At 37.5% G+C, this 19386-nt stretch overlaps 1 protein-coding gene and 1 pseudogene across 1 annotated transcript in view; both read right to left on the bottom strand.

Annotated features, from left to right (window-relative positions):
• MALRD1 (MAM and LDL receptor class A domain containing 1) overlaps window positions 1-19386 on the bottom strand; it is a 405586-nt gene that overhangs the window by 176426 nt on the left and 209774 nt on the right. Inside the window, exons 23-24 of the mRNA XM_062210772.1 lie at window positions 8214-8459; window positions 6725-6882 (exon numbers count right to left, since the gene is read on the bottom strand). Coding sequence (XP_062066756.1) covers window positions 6725-6882; window positions 8214-8459 — 404 coding nt within the window. The remainder of the gene's footprint in view (window positions 1-6724; window positions 6883-8213; window positions 8460-19386) is intronic.
• On the bottom strand, window positions 3272-3481 carry LOC133774076 (U2 spliceosomal RNA; annotated as a pseudogene).

The raw sequence follows: 19386 nt of genomic DNA, 5'->3' as shown, positions 1-19386 counted from the left end.
GAGGATTAACCTACTGTGTCACGTAGCAGCGCCGGCCCTGCCAATTGTGTCTTAAACTAGGTAAGCTATAATATTGCTTTTCTTGTCTTTTCTTCTTTCATCTCTTAGACAAAAAAAAATTAAAAATAAATAAATAAAAACCTGACTACTTGTGACATTTGAAGAGGTACTTCTAAATCTGAGTGACAAATCTCTGTGTATTCTTCCACAAGCAGCCAGTCCAGACGTTACTGACCACCTGTCTGGAGATTCACATCCAGTGGGCTGAAACAGCTGTTTGCTGGGCAGGACTTAAATCCATTTACTCCTAATCTGCTCTGAACATGGCTCAGACAGAATGTTATCTTAAGTGACTTTATGTATTCTGCTTGTTGAGAGAAGGCGTTGCTTTCCCATGTGAGAAAAATCCAACTCAGGCAAGGCACATTGCTTTTTCTTCTCTACGCCCTTTTCCTGAAATAGTTAATAAAATGCTACAACATGCCTGAAATAATATTCAGTGAGTTGAAGAAATCAAAACAAGCCTACACTGGGCAATCGGTCCTATGCTAATAGCCACATGTAGGATTAGCAATTAATTGTAAATCATCTCAGGTTAGAGTCCTGATGAGATGCTTGCACATAATGAAGGATAATTTTTCATTGCATTGAGGGTAAAAACAGGCCCGGAATGATCAGCTTTCTAAGTAAGCAAATGCAGCTGCCCTTTAGATTGATCATTTGACATGTCCATGGTCTCTTGAATAAAATCTGTACATCATAACCTTGGTATCCGTGGAGGACTGGCTCAAGCAAACATCACGAATATCAAAATTAGAGATACTGAATTTCCTTATCTAAAATGGTATAGCATTTTTGTATAATCTACACACAACCAAGCATATACTTTAAACCATATCTAGATCAGTTATAATGCCTAACAGAATGTGAATGCTATGTAAGTAGTTGATACGCTGTGTTGTTTAGGGAATGATAACAAGAAAGAAGTCCATATGTATTCAGTACAGTTTTTTACTATTATTGATCTGTGATTGGTTGGCTCCAAAGATATAGAATCTGTCAGTAAAGAAGAACAAATATATTTCCACATTAGATACAGAAATCATTAGATAGAATTTCCAGGAAATAGAAGAGCCCTAACTGCAAGTCAGACAAACTGAGTCCATCTTCCGGAAGTACCCTGTGAGTGTAGGCAGGAAACATAACCCCTACACCGTCATCTATAAAATGAATAGCTTAGATTAAATTTATCTTGAAAGAACACACTACCTTTAAGATTCTCTGAATCATTAAGCAAGATAAAACAGTGAACTCGTTTCATTATGGATGTGGAGCACAATGAGGTTGCTCTATCAGGAGTGCTTTTTTCCCACTTCTCCCTGGAATATACTATGTTTTCTGTCACGACTGCATGAAGTTCTGAATGGTTTCAACTAAATATATTTATTTTTTTATTTTTATTTTTTTGACAGGCAGAGTGGACAGTGAGAGAGAGAGACAGAGAGAAAGGTCTTCCTTTTGCCGTTGGTTCACCCTCCAATGGCCACCGCGGCTGGCGCGCAGCGGCCGGCGCACCACGCTGATCCGATAGCAGGAGCCAGGTGCTTCCTCCTGGTCTCCCATGGGGTGCAGGGCCCAAGCACTTGGGCCATCCTCCACTGCACTCCCTGGCCACAGCAGAAAGCTGACCTGGAAGAGGAGCAACCAGGACAGAATCCGGCGCCCCGACCGGGACCAGAACCCGGTGTGCCGGCGCTGCAAGGCGGAGGATTAGCCTAGTGAGCTGCAGCACCGGCCTCAACTAAATATAATTTAAAATCTCTAAATTATGCAGTGATCTGAATTAAAATATCAATACTTTATTGTAGATGCAATAGTTCCAAAAGATTCCAAGATCTATAGGTCGCAGGAATTTCTGCATCTTGTTCAAAAATAGCTAGCTGAAAAGATGTACAGGTGTTTTGTTTCTTTAGGCTAGACAGTCTTCTAACTATAAAACAAGTTCTCAAAGACAAAGCACATTTAAAAATCTCCTCAAGTTCTTTTTAGTGTATTTACATCTAAGCATTATTTGTAATTAACTAACCTGACCAGAAAATAAAAAACTAGAAAAATAAGTGAAATTATAAGATTATGACTTAAAATATTTGTAAAAAACTATTAACTTCTATGTTGCAGAGCCCTTATTCTAATCTGGAGTATTTGCTTTATTTTTGTTTCTAATTTTCATTTTTAATTTTTTGCAGGTGGGCTGAAATGCAACAAGTTTAAATTTACTAATGAACATAAATCAGTTAAAATGTAGTTTAAGGCCGGCGCCGCGGCTCACTAGGCTAATCCTCTGCCTGCAGCGCCAGCACCCCGGGTTCTAGTCCTGGTCGGGGTGCCGGATTCTGTCCCGGTTGCCCCTCTTCCAGTCCAGCTCTCTGCTGTGGCCCGGGAAGGCAGTGGACGATGGCCTAGGTCCTTGGGCCCCTGCACCCACATGGGAGACCAGGAAGAAGAACCTGGCTCCTGGCTTCAGATTGGCGAAGCACCATGGCTGCAATGCGCCTGCCATAGCGGCCACTTGGGGGGATGAACCAACAGAAAAAGGAAGACCTTTCTCTCTGTTTCTCTCTCTCACTGCCTAACTCTGCCTGTCAAAAAAAAAAAAAAAAAAAAAGCAGTTTAAAATGAGAAATGTTAAAAAGAATAAAGATACTATCTAAAATGAATTATTAAATTCAGAAAAACACGTGATCTGTTCATTTTAACTTAGATTGTTAATAAATAAATATCCTCCATTGAAAGAGAAAGCAAACTCTGTAGTATCCTAATCTTAATTTTAGAATAGCTAAGTTCCAGTCCTACCTCATTCATTCATGTGACCTTGGACTCATTACTTAGTCCATCTGATTCTTGACTGACTTACCCATAAAAAAAGGTAGGTGAATAATGATCATACCAGTTGCCAGAGACTGAAGCCCACTCATAAAATGCTTGGCTTGGATTCAATGATCACTAATCATACTTCTACCAGGTAAGATATTTGATCTAATAAAGCAAAAACTATATTTTAAATGTGTTATTTATCATATAAAGTTTATATAATTTAAAGGGTTTTCCTATTTATAGCTGAAGCAAACTTCAAAAGAAAAAATTAATGTCAATTTCTCAGTTTTCATCTTGTGATTCATGCATTACCTTGATCTAAGACATAAATATTACATTTGTTTCAATTCCATCTCTTTAATGAAAGGTAGTTCTCATGACTGAAAACAAGAAACACAGGGGAAAAGGAGAAAATATGTGGTAAGTAAAATCATGCTGCTCTTTACTAAATGTCTCTAAAGCAACAGCTTTGTTTTCCTGAAGTTTCCCTGAATTTCCTTTATTAGGAGTACCCGAAGAATTTTATCTCCATTCTAGGAACTGTTATTCATTTTTCTGATAAGAACAGATTCTGCACCTGATCTTAGCCAAAAGGCCAAGAATCAATCTATTATTCATTTTTCTAAAATAAAATTGCCTAAAACGTATATAAATCTTAGTACAACAAAATCTCCATTTCATTATTAGAGTTGATGTGGAGCACTGGGGGGTGGGGGAGTAGGAAAATACAGGAGTTTGGGGTGCAGATATAGCTGGATTCAAATTCTCATTATGTCACTTGACTGGGTATTGAGACATAGGAGAGGGGTTAGGATATTTTTGTGGGAATCCTTAATCTCTTGAGCAAAATAGGGCTAACACTATTTAACTCATAATGTTAGTCTAAGAATTACATAAAACAATACAAGAGTTAATGGTCAATAAGTAGTATATTCTAGTTTGCATTGTTATATTTTATTTTATTTTTTATTTTTTATTTTTATTTATTTGACAGATAGAGTTAGACAGTGAGAGAGAGAGACAGAGAGAAAGGTATTCCTTCCATTGGTTCACCCCCCAAATGGCTGCTACAGCTGGTGCACTGCACTGATCCGAAGCCAGGAGCCAGGTGCTTCCTCCTGGTCTCCCACACAGGTGCATGGCCCAAGCACTTGGGCCATCCTCCACTGCCTTCCTGGGCCACAGCAGAGAGCTAGACTGGAAGAGGAGCAACCGGGATTAGAAACTGGCGCCCACATGGGATGCCGGTGCCACAGGCAGAGGATTAACCAAATGAGCCATGGCACCTGCCCCCTGCATTGTTATTGAGATAATCAATATTATCTCAAACTCTATTACCATTAGATTGTTGCTCAGTGGTTCCACACTCTAATATCTGATTTAGATTTTAGATTTATATTACAAATTCTTCCAGTTCTTTTTGAGTGCCACGCATTGCAATGCATAGGAGCCATTCCTACAAAAGGGTTGTCCTTCACAAGGGTTGTCTTTCCTTCCTGCGTTGTCAGATCTCCTGTGAATACACGAGAGGGATAATTTGAAAGTAAAAACTTCAGTGTCTTTCCCTTGAGATCTGGCCATCTTTGTGTTGAAATAGTAATAATCAACATTCAGTAAGTGAGATCACTTCTAGAGCTTGAAGAGTACTCAAGAGAAAAAGAAATTCTTGTTAGGTGGAAGTGATCAAGGAAAGCTTTAGAAAAGGCTGAATATTCCAAACTATGTTGGACTTGCTATAGTGGAAAAGGATGGTAAACATAGAAGGGATACTTCCTGAGGGTTAGGAGTGGAGACAGCCAGAAGGAACACAGTGATGCCTTATCACTGGAACATTTTAAAAGATAAGGAGTAGGGGCCAACGCTGTGGTACAGTGGGTTTAAAGCCCTGACCTGCAGGCTGGCATCCCATATAGATGCTGGGTTGTGTCCCAGCTGCTCCACTTCTTATCCAGCTTTCTGCCACGGCCTGGGAAAGTAGTAAAAGATGGCCCAAGTCCTTGGGCCCCTGCACCCACATGGGAGACCCAGAAGAAGCTCCTGGCTCCTGGCTTCAGATCAGCTCAGCTCTGGCTGTTGTGGTCATTTAGGTAGTGAACCAGCAGATGGAAGACCTCTCTCTGGCTCTACCTCTCTCTGTAACTCTGTCTTTCAAATAAATAAGAAGTAATTCTTTAAAAAAAAGATTAGGAGTAAAATTAGGAATAAAAATATGCATAATCAGCTGTTCTCTCTGTGCACAGGGAGGCAGCCTGTCGAGTTTCCCCCACTCAACAATAAACTTTTTCCCTTAAAAAAATGCATAATCCCAGCTCCTGCTAGGTTGGGTTTCAGGGTAGGTTACTTTCAGAACAAAGAATAGGTTAGAATCCAGCATGATTCAACCCAGAGAGTAGCCTGGGAAAGACTTCATAATGATGACCAGAAATATGCATTATGTTAATCAACAAAATGAAATAATTGCCCTAAAACACATGAATATAAAATCAGCATGTTAAGGTTTCTCTTCTACAAAATAAGTGTGACTAAAGAAAAGGTATACACCTTTTAAACAACTGAGTTTTTTGGTACTAGTGGAAAACAAATCTTTGAAATCTATGTCAAATTTCCACAGTAATTTATTGAAGAAACCACAGGTGTTATATGTGACTTGGTAGGAAGACTAATCTCACAAAATGGTTTAATTTTAACATGTTATTGTAACATGAAGTCTGTTACGATGAGATAGCTGAAATGGAAATATGAGTGAAGCAATTCATCAAACCTCACAGAGCAGGAGTGAGTCACACGCGTCTCCTAGAATCAAGTACCACACTCAAAAATGAAGTGCAGAAACACTCCTGTTAGAACTTTAAGCTTCTTATTTCAGTTAGCTTCCACATTTCTAAATCAGAATAAATCACTGTGGTTATCAGCTGCATGCATTTTATTAGGTAGAAAATGTCTGAATCATTCTAGAAGAGTCCTAAGTTATAAAGTCAATTCAGGTTTCCAATCAACATGGGATATGCAGTCACAACTATTTAGACATTATGAGCTCTTTGGTATTTGGGTCAGGCATTTTCCATCAGGGCTGGGGCACTTCACACAGAAGCTCTGAGTGATAAAGTGGAATGGCCTTGAAAGCATATTTAAAACCAGACTTCTTGGAATTCCATCTAGATTCTTACAATGAACACATACACATACACACACACACACACATAATCTCCTTTTGTTGCTGTTTTAACTTGCTTTTAGTAAAGGTATTTGAACAAAGTTCATTAATATTAATATTTGCTTTACTGTATTGGTACCTGAAAACTGTCACTTTGTTATACTAAATTAAAGCTCTGACAGAAACATCCAATTAATCTGCCAAAAGAAACACATCACTATGTCAGTTAACAAGCAGTTCAATGGAATCACACCTTGATCATTCTCCTGAGTGGTTCAGTCCTTTGTACAGTGTGCTTGGAGCTGAAAGGTCTATTATTAGTACCCCTAATGATGGCACACAGTGGAGAAAAATGGATAGTCACTCTGCAGTCAGATGTACCAATGATCTACTTTATTAGTGAAAAGGATAGTAAAGGAAGCAACTACATAGAAGGAAGACACACATCTTAGACAAACTTATGACAAATGGAACTGGTGGATTCAGCAATAATCACAGGAGGGGATACTGAACTCACAAGTGGTTTCCATGCCCCAATTTACCAAATCCCCCAGGGCATTTGGGCCACTGGAGCTGCTCCTCCCCAGAAAAGAGGCTTCCCTTGGTCAGTCAGAAGAGTTGTAACAAACTCCTATGGGCTGTGCTGCCTGTGGGAGCCCTCACCAAGCTCAGAGGCATCACAGATCAAGATCCTACCTTAATGAGAATATGAATGGATCCTGTGGCTTTTGTGGATATGAAGTACCAGAAACTCAGGGTGCAGGCTGCACCAGACTCTTGCCACACAGAACTCTTGAGGTGTGCTTTCTCCCCCCGCAGGCCCACTGGGGTAGCCTCTAGATACAGGAAGTGTCCTAGAAACAAGAACGGAATTCAGATAGGACCAAAACACAAGGAGACATTTTTTTAGCTTTTAAATCTTAGTGTTGTTAATTATAGTCTATTGAATTTGAACTCCCCAAAGTATTTCTATTTGAAACAGAAATTTAATATCCATCTCTTTAGCTCACTGATAGAATAATTTGCAACAGTCTCTACTTTCAGCAAATCTCTATGTAGTACAGATTGCCTGATCAACAGGACATTTATGTCATCAAGTCAACAAAATAGTGACAGAAACCATTTAACAGATCCCTAAACTATCCAGGGATAACAAAACAATGCAAAGTTTCCCCACGAAATCAAAATAAAGATATACATTATACAAAAATACAATACATAAAGATACATATTATATAAAAATTCAATTACCTATGCAAATAAACTAGAGATTTTCAATATTTACCATGAGAGGAAATGTAATTGGATTTTATGCTTGGATGACAAAATATCCAGATATTATCATGTATGTAGATTTCAAAGTTTGAATAGGATGTAGGTCATTCTTTCTTTGGCTTGGTCAGCCTGGCTTGTTCACCTTTTTGGTTTTTCCTAATTATGTGAAATTTCAATATTTAGATGCCTTTCCCTTATTTTGTAGCATCCAAGAATTCCTCCTTCATCCTGCCAATGGCCTATGTTCCTTGACCAGTGAGTTTGAGACTCGACCTCAGTTACTCTCTACAGAAATTATCCATAGCCACCACTCTTAACTTATATAGTCTTACAGTTACATTTGTACATTTGAAATGTTCCCATCTTTTTCTCCTGTTATGGGCTGAATTGTCACCCTCACAAAATGCTAGTCCTTATGCATGTGATGCTATTTGGAAAAAGTATAATTAATACCGGTTTAGTTGAGGTAATGGGTGAAGACACTCAATATGACACTGCCTTAATTAAAAAGTAGAAATTTGTACAGAGAAAAAGACATTCAGAGAGAAAACAATGTGAAGACATAGAACCGCAACCTGCAAGCCATGAAGCATGTGAGATCACCAGCACCTAGGAGAGGCATGGAAGCACGGATTCTCATGGCCCTCAGAAGGAACCAACACTATTGGCTCCTTGCTTTCGGACTTCCAGCCTCCAGAGCTGTGAGACAATAAACAGCTGTTGTTGAAGCCACCTAGGCTATGGCCCTTTGTTACGGCTGCCCTGGGAAACAACATCCTCACTGAACATTTGATTGACCTGCTCTGTAGCCATGGGAGTCTCTCAGGAGTTCTGTAGCTGATAACAGGGAAAATAATGTAACATCCACTGTGAATATGATTAGAACGACTGTAACAACCCAATAACCTACCATCTTCATTTCCAAGTGTGTGGTCTTTGGGAGGTCTTAAGCTTTGATGAGAGCCGATCCCTAATATCCAATCAAAGTTTTCAGCCAGGGAGTTTTGCCAGCCACACCAGCCTTCCTCAAAAGTACAGGAACCACCGCATTCATTTTCATCAGTATTATCTCCACAGTCATCTACAAAATTACAGTTTTGCTCCTGTCTATAACATTTACCATTCTGACATTCTCGATATCCATATGGGCAGTAACCTAAAAAGATAAAACAAAAACATGAGGAAAAATTTCCAAAACATTCACACGAGATCAGGTGTGTTCAGGGTGGTATGGGTATAGACTCCAAAACTTTCAATGAGGTGCAAAGTCAGTAAATTCATTTAATATATAAAGGAGCATTGCATTCTTAGTAATCTGAGGGATCTGATCGGTATCTCTCCTATTCTAGAGTTCTCAAATGGATAATTCACAAATGAAAAAAAAAAAAACTATCATTTTAGTGACCGAGTAAAGTTTTCCAAGTCTCCCAAGTGCTGCATTTCTTATAAGATGTGTTCATGAATATAAATTGTATCTAAGAGACAAGGTGAAGACTTCCATTTTAGTCTGATAAAATCTTTAAGGAACTAAAAGTGCATGTATTATGGAGTATTTGGAGTACATTGTGCTAGCATCCATTTGTTCTGGTATTTACCAGAAGCCAAACATATAAGAGATATTTCCTCAGATAGGATCAGAAATACATAACCAATAAGCAATTTTGCAGTAGATTTTTCTCTGAAATGCTTATTTGTCAACTTGTAGGGAATTCATTATTGATTTGTCAAATATATTATTTATCAAATTTATTTATTATTGAATTATTTGTCAATTGTAGGAAAACTGTTAAAAGCAATTTCCCTACAGAGCAATGTCAACCAGAAATTTGTTCACAAAACACAGGAGAAAAGGCAATGCTTTTAATGGCCTGATTTTTAACTCAGTCCTGATATTTATTATATCTGACTTGGATTGTACTAGTACCTGATGAGCTTTGCTTTTGCTATCTAAAAAAAGGGGGAGGAGGTAAAGAGCCAAAAAAATAAAATTAAACTAATGACACAGATGATTGTATCTATCACTAGCACTTTGAATAGTGCGTAGCCTTTAAGTAGATGAACAGTAAATACAAAAAAGAGTGAAATAAAGTGCTTTTAGAAATAATAAAGTGTTCAGTGTATACATTCAAGGTATTTTTAGTGTACTGCTCCCACGTTATAATAGAGCATAGTCAGGGTGGGCAATACTACTTGAGAAAGAAAAGTCAATAAAAAGTCCAACTAGAGACATCAGCTTCACATTTGCTCTCTGATACTATAGGAACAGAAATTTTCTCCTTCCTAGATCCCCATCTGAAAGGTAGAAAAGCTAGCATCACTCCCTGCTTAGTTTCAGAGGAGGCAGTTCTCAAGCTAAAGACAGATTACTTCATGGTGAAGGCTGGTGTGGATGTTTCAGGTGTTTACTGTACGGTGTTCTGGAAGCTGGAAACTTCCTGGTGATAAAACTATACAGAGGCTCTTATGTTCTGAATCATTTCACATTTTAGAAGACATAGTGAGGTGGGAAGAATTAGAAGATGAGTGGAATGCCACAAAGAAACCAGTGGGGAGGGAATGGGTATTCTGAGACCTCCTAGCTATTTTGTGCATGTGCTATTCCTGGACTAGTGATTTGCATTTGTGTAATTAACTGATATCTTCCTTTGTAAAGCCTTTGGAAGTAAGTTTTAGGCACACATTCTGCCTCTAAGGGAACTCCGTTATCTGGATTAATTACTAACCTTTCTCTGAGTGTGGGATCGAACTACCTTTAGTTAAGTGTCCAGTTAAATATTAATAGATGGGGGGTAATACAAAAGACCAAGATTTCAATTACAGAGCTTGACTAAAAATCATAACACTAAAGCATTTTTGAGATACACACAGAATACTGACTTTAACTCTTATGTTTAAAGATAAGAAAACTGAAGATTAGAAATGCTCAATGATGTATATTTTTCAAAAACCAGAAATGCAATTTGGACCCAGTTCTCTCATCTTTAGAATTATTTTAAAAATTGACTTAAAAAGAAAAACAATGATATCATGTCAACTATCTCAAAACACAACACTACTGGGGACCAGAAAAGGGGTTGTATCACTATTCATGCTTAATTGACATAGCTAATATTTTGGAAAATAATGATTAAGTTTTATATTTTAAGAACAAAAATTATTACATCAGCAGAAAATAAAATAATGTGGGGCTAGAGTTGTGGGCTAGTGGGTAAAGCTGCTGTCTGTGATGCTGGCATCCCATATGTGTGCCAGTTCAAGTTCCGGCTGCTCCACTTCTGATCCTGCTCCCTGCTCATGGCCTAGGAAAATCAATGGAAGATGGACTATGTGTTTGGGCCCTCTGCCACCCGGGAGAGACCCGGATGAAGCTCTTGCATCCTGGCATAAGCCTGGCCCTCTGCAAGTCGTTGCAGCCACGTGGGGAGTGAACCAATGATGTAAGATCTCTTTCTGTCTCTCCCTCTCTCTCTCTCTCTCTCTCTCTCTCTCTTGCTGTAACTGACTTTCAAAATTTTTTTAAAAATGCAAAAGGAAAAGAAAATAATGTAAATAATGCATAAGGCTAATTTTGAGCAGAAAGGCCCTAAATGAAAACATTTCTGATATCTTTCATCTCATCCATAGAATAACACAGGATTATGACATTTCTGATAAAGATCAAGGCATATTATCAACTAGTGTTATTTAACTATTTCCAAGTTATTTTCCATGCCAGTCTGTGGTGTAGTCCAAAATAAACTCAGCCACTTAAGAGTAAGGCATATCTTTAGGTGGTTCCAATGTTAAAGCTCTTACAAATTGTTTAACTTTTATAAAAAAAAAAAAGTAATTACACAGACTAGGCAGCTACTCTCTTGGTGGGAAGTTTAGTGAGACAAATAAAAACAAATCATAAAAAGTTGAGACTCTCCAATTCATGAGAGACTCATGAAACTTACAATACCTAAACCTAAACTCTGAATCTTCTCCTCCAACATTGCACAGTCTTCTCCATCTCTATTAATAGTGGCCCTGCTTCAAGTTATTCAGGGGAAAGATCTTGTAAGATTTTTCTGTCTAGACATTAAACATTTTTGTGTTGGACTTGACTACTGACTGGTTTTAAGTTTCACCCCTCCCTTTCTTCTTCAGGCTCCCAATCTAGGAAAGCTGATAAGAAGGTCCAGGTGTATGGATTTTAGTAGGGGAGATCAAACCATGCCAGTCACTATCCATGTTCAGGAACCATCACCTTGGGCGCACCCCCATAACAACCATAAAACACCAAGTCAGTCCCTTAACTCGCTCTCTCAAGTTACTTTTGAACATAGTTAATAGTCACCTTGGTCTCCCAGAAAGTCTAACTTCTTTGGTTAAGAAAAACTTTCAAGCCTTCTTGGTATATATGTGGTGTCACCAACCCTATTATCCAAACCAAATTTGGAAGAGAGGATACATCTCACATCTGCGGATGGTCACAAAGCTCTGGGAGTTGTAGTCATCATATATATAACTTCCATCTCTCCATTCACATACAAACTTTTAGCTAATTCCATCAATTATCCATTATATACCCTTAGAATATAATTCATCATGTCTACTGCCATTATTTTAGTCAAGCCACTATTGCTTGCTGTGATTCTACTGCAGTGATTTCCCACCAGATCATTGTGCTCCTGTCTTTTCTTCCCATGGTCCACTAAGAAATAAAGAGCCTGGATGATAAATAACCTCTCAATACAAGTTGAATGTCATACCTCTGCCTCAAACTCTACAATATTTAAATACTATTCCCAATTACAAGGATTCCGTACACTTTGAGAAAATGGCCTATTTGGGACCAATAAAAAATAAAGTTTATTTATTTTTTTTGTTTACTTTTGTCCGTAAATTCCGTAAGTATTCAAAAAACGATGGTATTATGATGAAAGGTTTAAAGGGCTAGCTTTCAGGGAAAATTTCTGGCAAATAAGAGACAATTTCAACGTGAGTGTAAGTAATTGGAGTACTTCTTCATCCAGCTATTCAGGAATAAGAAGGTGAGAAATTACCCTCCATACATACACAACCAGAAACCTGGGGTAAATTAATGAAATAACTGCTTTCAGACACTGATAAGCAGGAAGCACTGGACTGTGATGTGATCCATTACAGAAAGGAAAAAAGGCACCCTACTATAACCCCAGATTTCTGCATAGAGGAACTTACCGGACTGCAGCTCTTAACAGAAAACAGAGGTCTCCAGGAGGCAGCAGTTGGGTCAGCTAAAGCTTTGACGGAAGGAGATGAGATCAGGTATAAAAGGATGCAGACATCATGAAGCCTTTGAGTTCTAATTTGCGTATATGAAGGATATAATCCACAAAGGGAGAGAGAAACAGCTTCCAAAGCAACAGTGACTAGGAGTCACAAACTGAAAAAGGTACAGAGTTCACAGAGGCCAGGCATCTCTGAGTCAACAGTCTTTGGATAAACATAGGAAAGTCAGGAGCAACTCCAGAAAGGGTGCACCTCAGTAGTCAAAGTCACTGGAGAAGCAAGCTCTGGATCACGAATTGACTAAGTAGAATCCCAGGGCCAAAGCTAGCCTAGTATCTGTTTAACATAAATAAAGTTTTATTGGACTTTAGCTATGTCCACCCATTGACATGTGGCCATTTAGACAGTACAATGGGAGAGTTGAGAAACTACATCAGAGATTACATGCCCCACAAAGCCAAAAGTATTCATATTCTGGAACAATGCAAAATTTTTTTCCAACTTCTCTTCTAAACTTACCCCATAAAGGCTTAAAAACAAGCTTCAAAAACACCAAAGAGAACAGTAAGCAATTTAATGCCTTCAAGAACATGGTGTTACATTTTTCAGGAATACTCCAAAATTCAGCATTTAATAATATAGAATTCACAAAGTTCAGCATTAAATTGAATCACCATCAGGAAACTGTTTTCTATAACCAGGCAAAACATTAATCAATAGAAACAAATAAAGAAATGATAGAGATGATGAAGTTATCAGACAGGAAATTAGACTATCTATTACAAATACATACAATGTGCTCCACTACAATTCTACAAAATTTAGAAAAGTTATCAGTGTTAATAAATTTAACATGACTGCATATCAATATGTAAAAGCCAATTATTTTTACTTGCTAGTAATAAACTGAAATCTGAAATTGATTTTAAAAAGATCTTTTAAAATAGCATCTCATAACATGAAATTCTATGGAAAGTTTAACAAAATACATACTAGGCCTTTACACTAAAACTACTTTTAAGAAAAAAAAAAGACTGCAAATAAATGCACAGAGGTATAACAGGTTTATGAACCATCAAACTCAATACTAAGCAGCTAACTCTCCACAAATTTATTAATAATTTCAACATAATTCCAATTAAAATTTATCACATTTGGAGAAATTAGCAAAATTCTTCTAAAAAGAACATGGAAATGCAAAGCTACTAGACTGGATAAAAAGTTGGCTGACTTACAGTACCTGATGTCAAGACATACTCTAAGCTACAGTGCAGTACTGACAGATGAACACACAGACTAAACAGATCAGCATACATAGTTCAGAAATAGCCTCACAAACATGATCAACTAATTTCCAACATAGGTAACACAGTAGCCTGTTACGTTTCCACAAAACTAAATTGAATCTAATTATAAGCAGAATCAAAGACAAATTGAAGGTTACTCTGCAATAGAGAAAGCCTAGACTTTTCAAAGACTTCAATGTCAAGAAAGAAAATAAACCAATGTCAACTAAGGAAGACTAAAGACACATAACAACTGAAGTTAATCCTTGATGAGATTCTGAGATATGGGAGACTTTGAGGATGACTGCCATAATGAAAGATATCTGAAGAAAATTAACTTTTTTAAAAATAAAAGATTTATTTATTTATTTGATAAGCAGTTACACAGACAGAGAAGGGGAGAGGGGAAGGTAAAAAGGAAAGAGAGAGAGAGAGAGAGAGAAAGAGGAAGATAGTGAGAGAGAGAGATTTCATCCACCGGTTTACTCCCCAAATGGCCACAACAGCCAGGCTAGGGCCAGGAACGTGGAAGTCCATCTGGATATCCCACTTGGGTGGCAGGGGCCCAAGCACTTAGGCCATCGTTGCTACCTTTCCAGGCACAATAGCAAGGAGATGGATTAGAAGTGGAGTGGCTGGTGGTTTAACACCACCACAATGCTACCTCCAGAATATTAATTTTTAAATGTACATTTCCTTTTAGAAATATCATGTGTGTATTCATATAAATATCTACTCGAACGAAAAAGTAATAACACTGGGTTCTAGGTTAGAACAAAGATCTGTACTTGGCCAGGGGCTCATTCTAGCTAAAGGAAGTAGAAAAGCTATGCTACTGGTAGAGGAACACAGGTGGTGCTAGAGCTCCTGTGATGAGTGTCAGTCTGGAATAGGTCAACACTGTGGTTTGGGGGAAGTGAACAACTGAACACCTTCCACTCCAAATGGCAGCAGAAGAAAATAGAAATTAAAGAACTATCTTTAGTTTATAAAAAAAAGAGGCAAAGAATGGCATATTCTGTGAAATAATCTAAGACCTATACTAAATGTATATACTAGAAGTACGAAAAGGTAGAGTAAAAGGAAGGTGAATAGAGGTAAGAGAAAACTGAAGAGAACCTTAGTAGTTATTCTTGTTCTGTTTCTCGCTCATTTCCACACCATCCCAGTTTGCCTCTTTAATATTATATATTTCTCTTTTCAAAGCACATCCATCTTCCTCCTCAACTAATGCAATAACTTCCCAACAGGTTCTTCAACATCCATTCTCATCCTACTATTCATGTTCTACATTGTAAAATGGTGATGGTTTCAAAATGAAACCAGCACTGTGGTGCAATGGGTTAATGCCCTGGCCTTCAGCGCCAGCATCCCATATGGGAGCCAGTTTGAGACCTGGCTGCTCCACCTCCAATCCAGCTCTCTACTATGGGCTGGGAAAGCAGATGAAGATGGCCCAAGTCCTTGGGCCACTCACCCACATGGGAGACCTGGAAAAAGCTCCTGGCTCTTGGCTTTGGATCAGTGCAGCTCCAGGCGTTGTGATCAACTGGGGAGTGAACCAGCGGATGGAAGATCTCTCTCCCTCTCTCTCTCTCTCTCTCTCTCTCTCTCTGCTTCTCCTCTGTGTAACTCTTTCAAATAAATAAATAAGATCTTTTTGAAAAAATGAAAAATTAGATTATCACCCTGCTTCAAAGCCTTTGATGGCTTCCCATCAGAGTTAGCGTAAAAAACAGATCAATTAATATGACATAGAATCAAATTCAGTTTCTGGGCTACTCACTTTTCCAGCCTTATCTCTTTTTCTGCCTCCCCAAAAAGCACCTTGTTTTTCTTTCACCCCTATAACTATTTTACACATGCTATGTCACCTGCCTACACATCTCCCTCTCGAAAGCTTTTCAAGATTTCAACTCAATTTGTACCTCCTTAAAAAGTCTTGATTGGTTTAATCTCTCTATTATCCTTCTAGTAACACCATGCAATTTAAAAAAATAAATATTAGTACTCTATTTTTCTTTGCATGGTTCTTTCCATCAACAGTTTGTGAACAGTTTGAGGGTAGATACATTAGATATGTTATGGATACATTGTGAGAAATGCAACATTAGGTGATTTTTTTTCATTGTGCAAACATTATAGAGAGTACTTGTACAAACTAAAATGGGTCAGCCTACTAAACTGAGATAGAAGATTAGCCTATAGTACACCCTATTTTTTAAACATTTTTGGTACTTTTTAAACTTTTTTGTTAAGAATTAAGACAGAAATACACATATTAACCTAGGCCAACACAAGGTTAGAATCAATATCACTGTCTTCTACCCATGTGTCTTATCTCTCTAGAAGGTCTTCAGTGGCAAGAACATTCATGGAGCTGTGCTCTCCCACAATAACACTGACTTCTGAATACCTCCTGAGGATCAGCCTGATGCTATTTTACAGTTTAAAATTTTTTGTATTAAGAGTATACCATAAAATAACAATCAAAAGCACAGTAGAATAATACAACAGCAATGCAGTAGATTGGCTTACACCAGCACTACGTGTAATGCATTGCACTATGGCATTAGGACAGTTGAAATGTCACTAGATGGTAAGAGTTTCTCAGCAACATTATAATCTTCCAGGACAACCATCACGTGTTATTGACTAAAACACCTGTGTAATGCGTGACTGTGCTAAGTGCTCACTATATGCTTTCTGGATATAAAAATCAAAACATGCTTGAATGAACAAAGAGATCAGCACATACCAGGGAGCGGATATGGGCATTTTAGATAATAGTTGACTAGAAGATGAGTAAGTAGTTTGGTTGGTGGACAAGAATGACAGATACAGGGCTGTGTGTAAAGAATGAGGCTTGAAATACCCACACTGAGGTCTAGACACATAGGCAATCACCTATGACACACAGTAGTAAAATTGACAAACAGTTTGGCCTTCTTTCTTTTGTTTTAAATAGTGATAGAAACCATTGCTTATTCAAAACATGAATTTCCAACAGTTTAAACAAATATTTCCCTATTATGTCATAATCACAATTCCAATTTAATGCCTTTATATAACTTGATTCTACTATAATAAGGCAATTTCCATTATTAAGACTTGCTGACATGGTTAAATTAATTCTAGGCAATGATAAGCAGGCAATGAAAGTCAACAGAGTGCCTTCCCCTAGGAGGTTCACACCTCCCTTAGGATATACCCCATGTGAAGAGATAGATAGGTCTGGGCCTCTTAACTTACAAGGCCTAAAACCCAACAGATTATTATCAAGCCCCTTCTATCAGGTTCTATTTGCCTCTCAATCAGAAAAATTACTTGTAGCTTAGACAGCACCTTTCTTAGCTCCTCTAATAATGACTCTGTCCTTTGTTCTAGACCCTGTCTAGCACACTTGGGCCTCATTCCTTTGTAATCATAACCTCTACTCTACCACCAATGGCTCTACTCCCAACCTGTGTGTACTGATGGTCCTCTTCCCCACTTAATGCTGTATAATTGTTCAAACCTGGTTAAGGCCACTCTTAGGATCATTGGTTACTATCCTCACCCTGTCTTTTATGACCTTGTCTAAATATGAGCAGAGTCGGCAAACTTGGAAGGCTTCCATAGCCTTGGCAACTCATGACGACAGCCTAGGGTGGTTACTGGCGCCATAAACTAGAGTGTCAATTTGTTGGGTCAACAACAGGAGCCACTGTGCGCTTGCTCCTGATGTGGGATCTCTGTCCTTGATGTACTGTACATTTTGATTTAATGCTATAACTAGTACTCAAACAGTATGTTTCACTTTGTGTTTCTATGTGGGTGCAAACTGTTGAAGTATTTATACTAAATTGATCTTCTGTATATAAATAGAATTGAAAATGAATCTTGATGTGAGTGGAAGGGGAGAGGGATCGGGAGAGGGGAGGGTTGCGGGTGGGAGGGAAGTTATGGGAAGGGGAAGCCAATGTAATCCATAAGCTGTATACTGGAAATTTATATTCATTAAATAAAAGTTAAAAAAAAAAAAAAGAAAAGAAAAGAAAGAAAAAAATTACTTAAATTAAAATCTATTAGCAGGAAGCAAAACTAATCAACATTATTTATATGTGTAAATACCATTCTCATTTGTGTGGTATATTTTAAAATTAGTTGGAATAAGCAATATTTGAATTTATTCATGTTCATGTATTTGTGTGCATATATCATTCATAAGTAGTACAAAATATTTTCAGCAGGATTAGCACACAAACTCTTTTTATTTAAAATATGTATCCAACTAGATAAATTTATTTTTTCAATGTTATATATATATATATATAAGCACATTACATATTTGTATGTGCATACCATATAAAGCAAACTTATTACAAGGTATGCCATGAATATATATGTGAAATTATTACATACATGATAAGTGTATATGTAAAATATGGTTAAAATAATTTAAAAGTGTTGTGGCATAGTGAGTTTGGCTACCACTTGTGATGTTGGGATCCCATATGGGCACTGGTTCGAGTCCTGGCTGCTTCACTTCCTATTCAGCTCCTTGCCAATGGCCTGAGAAAAGCAGTGGAAGATAGCCCAAGTGTTTGGGACCATTCCACCCATGTGGGAGATCTGGAAGTAGCTCCTGGATCATGGTTTTGTCTTGGCCATTTGGCCACCTGGGGAATAAACCAGCAGATGGAAGATCTCTCTGTCTTTCCGTCTCTCTCTGTAACTCTTTCAAATGAATAAATAAATCTTTAAAAAATGTAAGTTTTAAGTAGGTGTAAAATTAGTCTCAATTGTAACTACAAATTAATCACTTCCTATGTATTATGCATTGTGGTAGGCACTTTCTCTCTGATCCTCATAGTCATCGAAATAAATATTAACTCTTTTTTAAAAAATACTTCATTTTGGCATCTCTTGGAATGATTCTATCAAAGTCACAGGATACAAGGTGTGTGAACAATTGGAATTTGTAACTTAAAACATAATAATATTTACATTATCCAAAGGAGGTGAGGTTTAAATCTAACACAGTATGTACAAGATCTATATGAGAAAAATTAAAAATTCTGAAAAAAGGAGTCAAAAAAGATCTAAATAAATGGAGAGGTGTACTATTTCTCTTACGAGGCAGAAAATCATTCACTCCATTATTTAAATAAACCATGTTGATCCCACAGCAGTCACTGTGAAGAGAAGAAAACTTATTCAAATAACCTGCTCTTAGTGCTTCACATGTCAAGCATTACTAATGTAGATTTCCCCTCTCTTTGGCTTTTAAAATTTTTTATTATTTTTAGTTTTTAAAAGGTTCAGGAGAGTTCATAGATACAGTTCTGAGAATACAGTGATATTCATTATTGTCTCTTTTCAAATGCAGAAGTTAAGGATTAGAAAATGAAAAATTTCCAAGGTTATAAGATTTAACATGCATCTGATTGCAAAGGTTTTATTAATATTATCAAATAGCTATATGACAAAATAACAACAATATAGCAAAAGTCTACTGAATGGTTATTCTGGGCAGTTTCTGCAGTGCATTGTGTCATGTAATCATCAAAATTGCCC

The sequence above is a fragment of the Lepus europaeus genome, chromosome 14 (genome assembly GCF_033115175.1).
Source record: "Lepus europaeus isolate LE1 chromosome 14, mLepTim1.pri, whole genome shotgun sequence".
In the NCBI taxonomy this organism is placed as follows: domain Eukaryota; kingdom Metazoa; phylum Chordata; class Mammalia; order Lagomorpha; family Leporidae; genus Lepus; species Lepus europaeus.
This window is presented reverse-complemented; position numbering and strand designations above follow the sequence as displayed.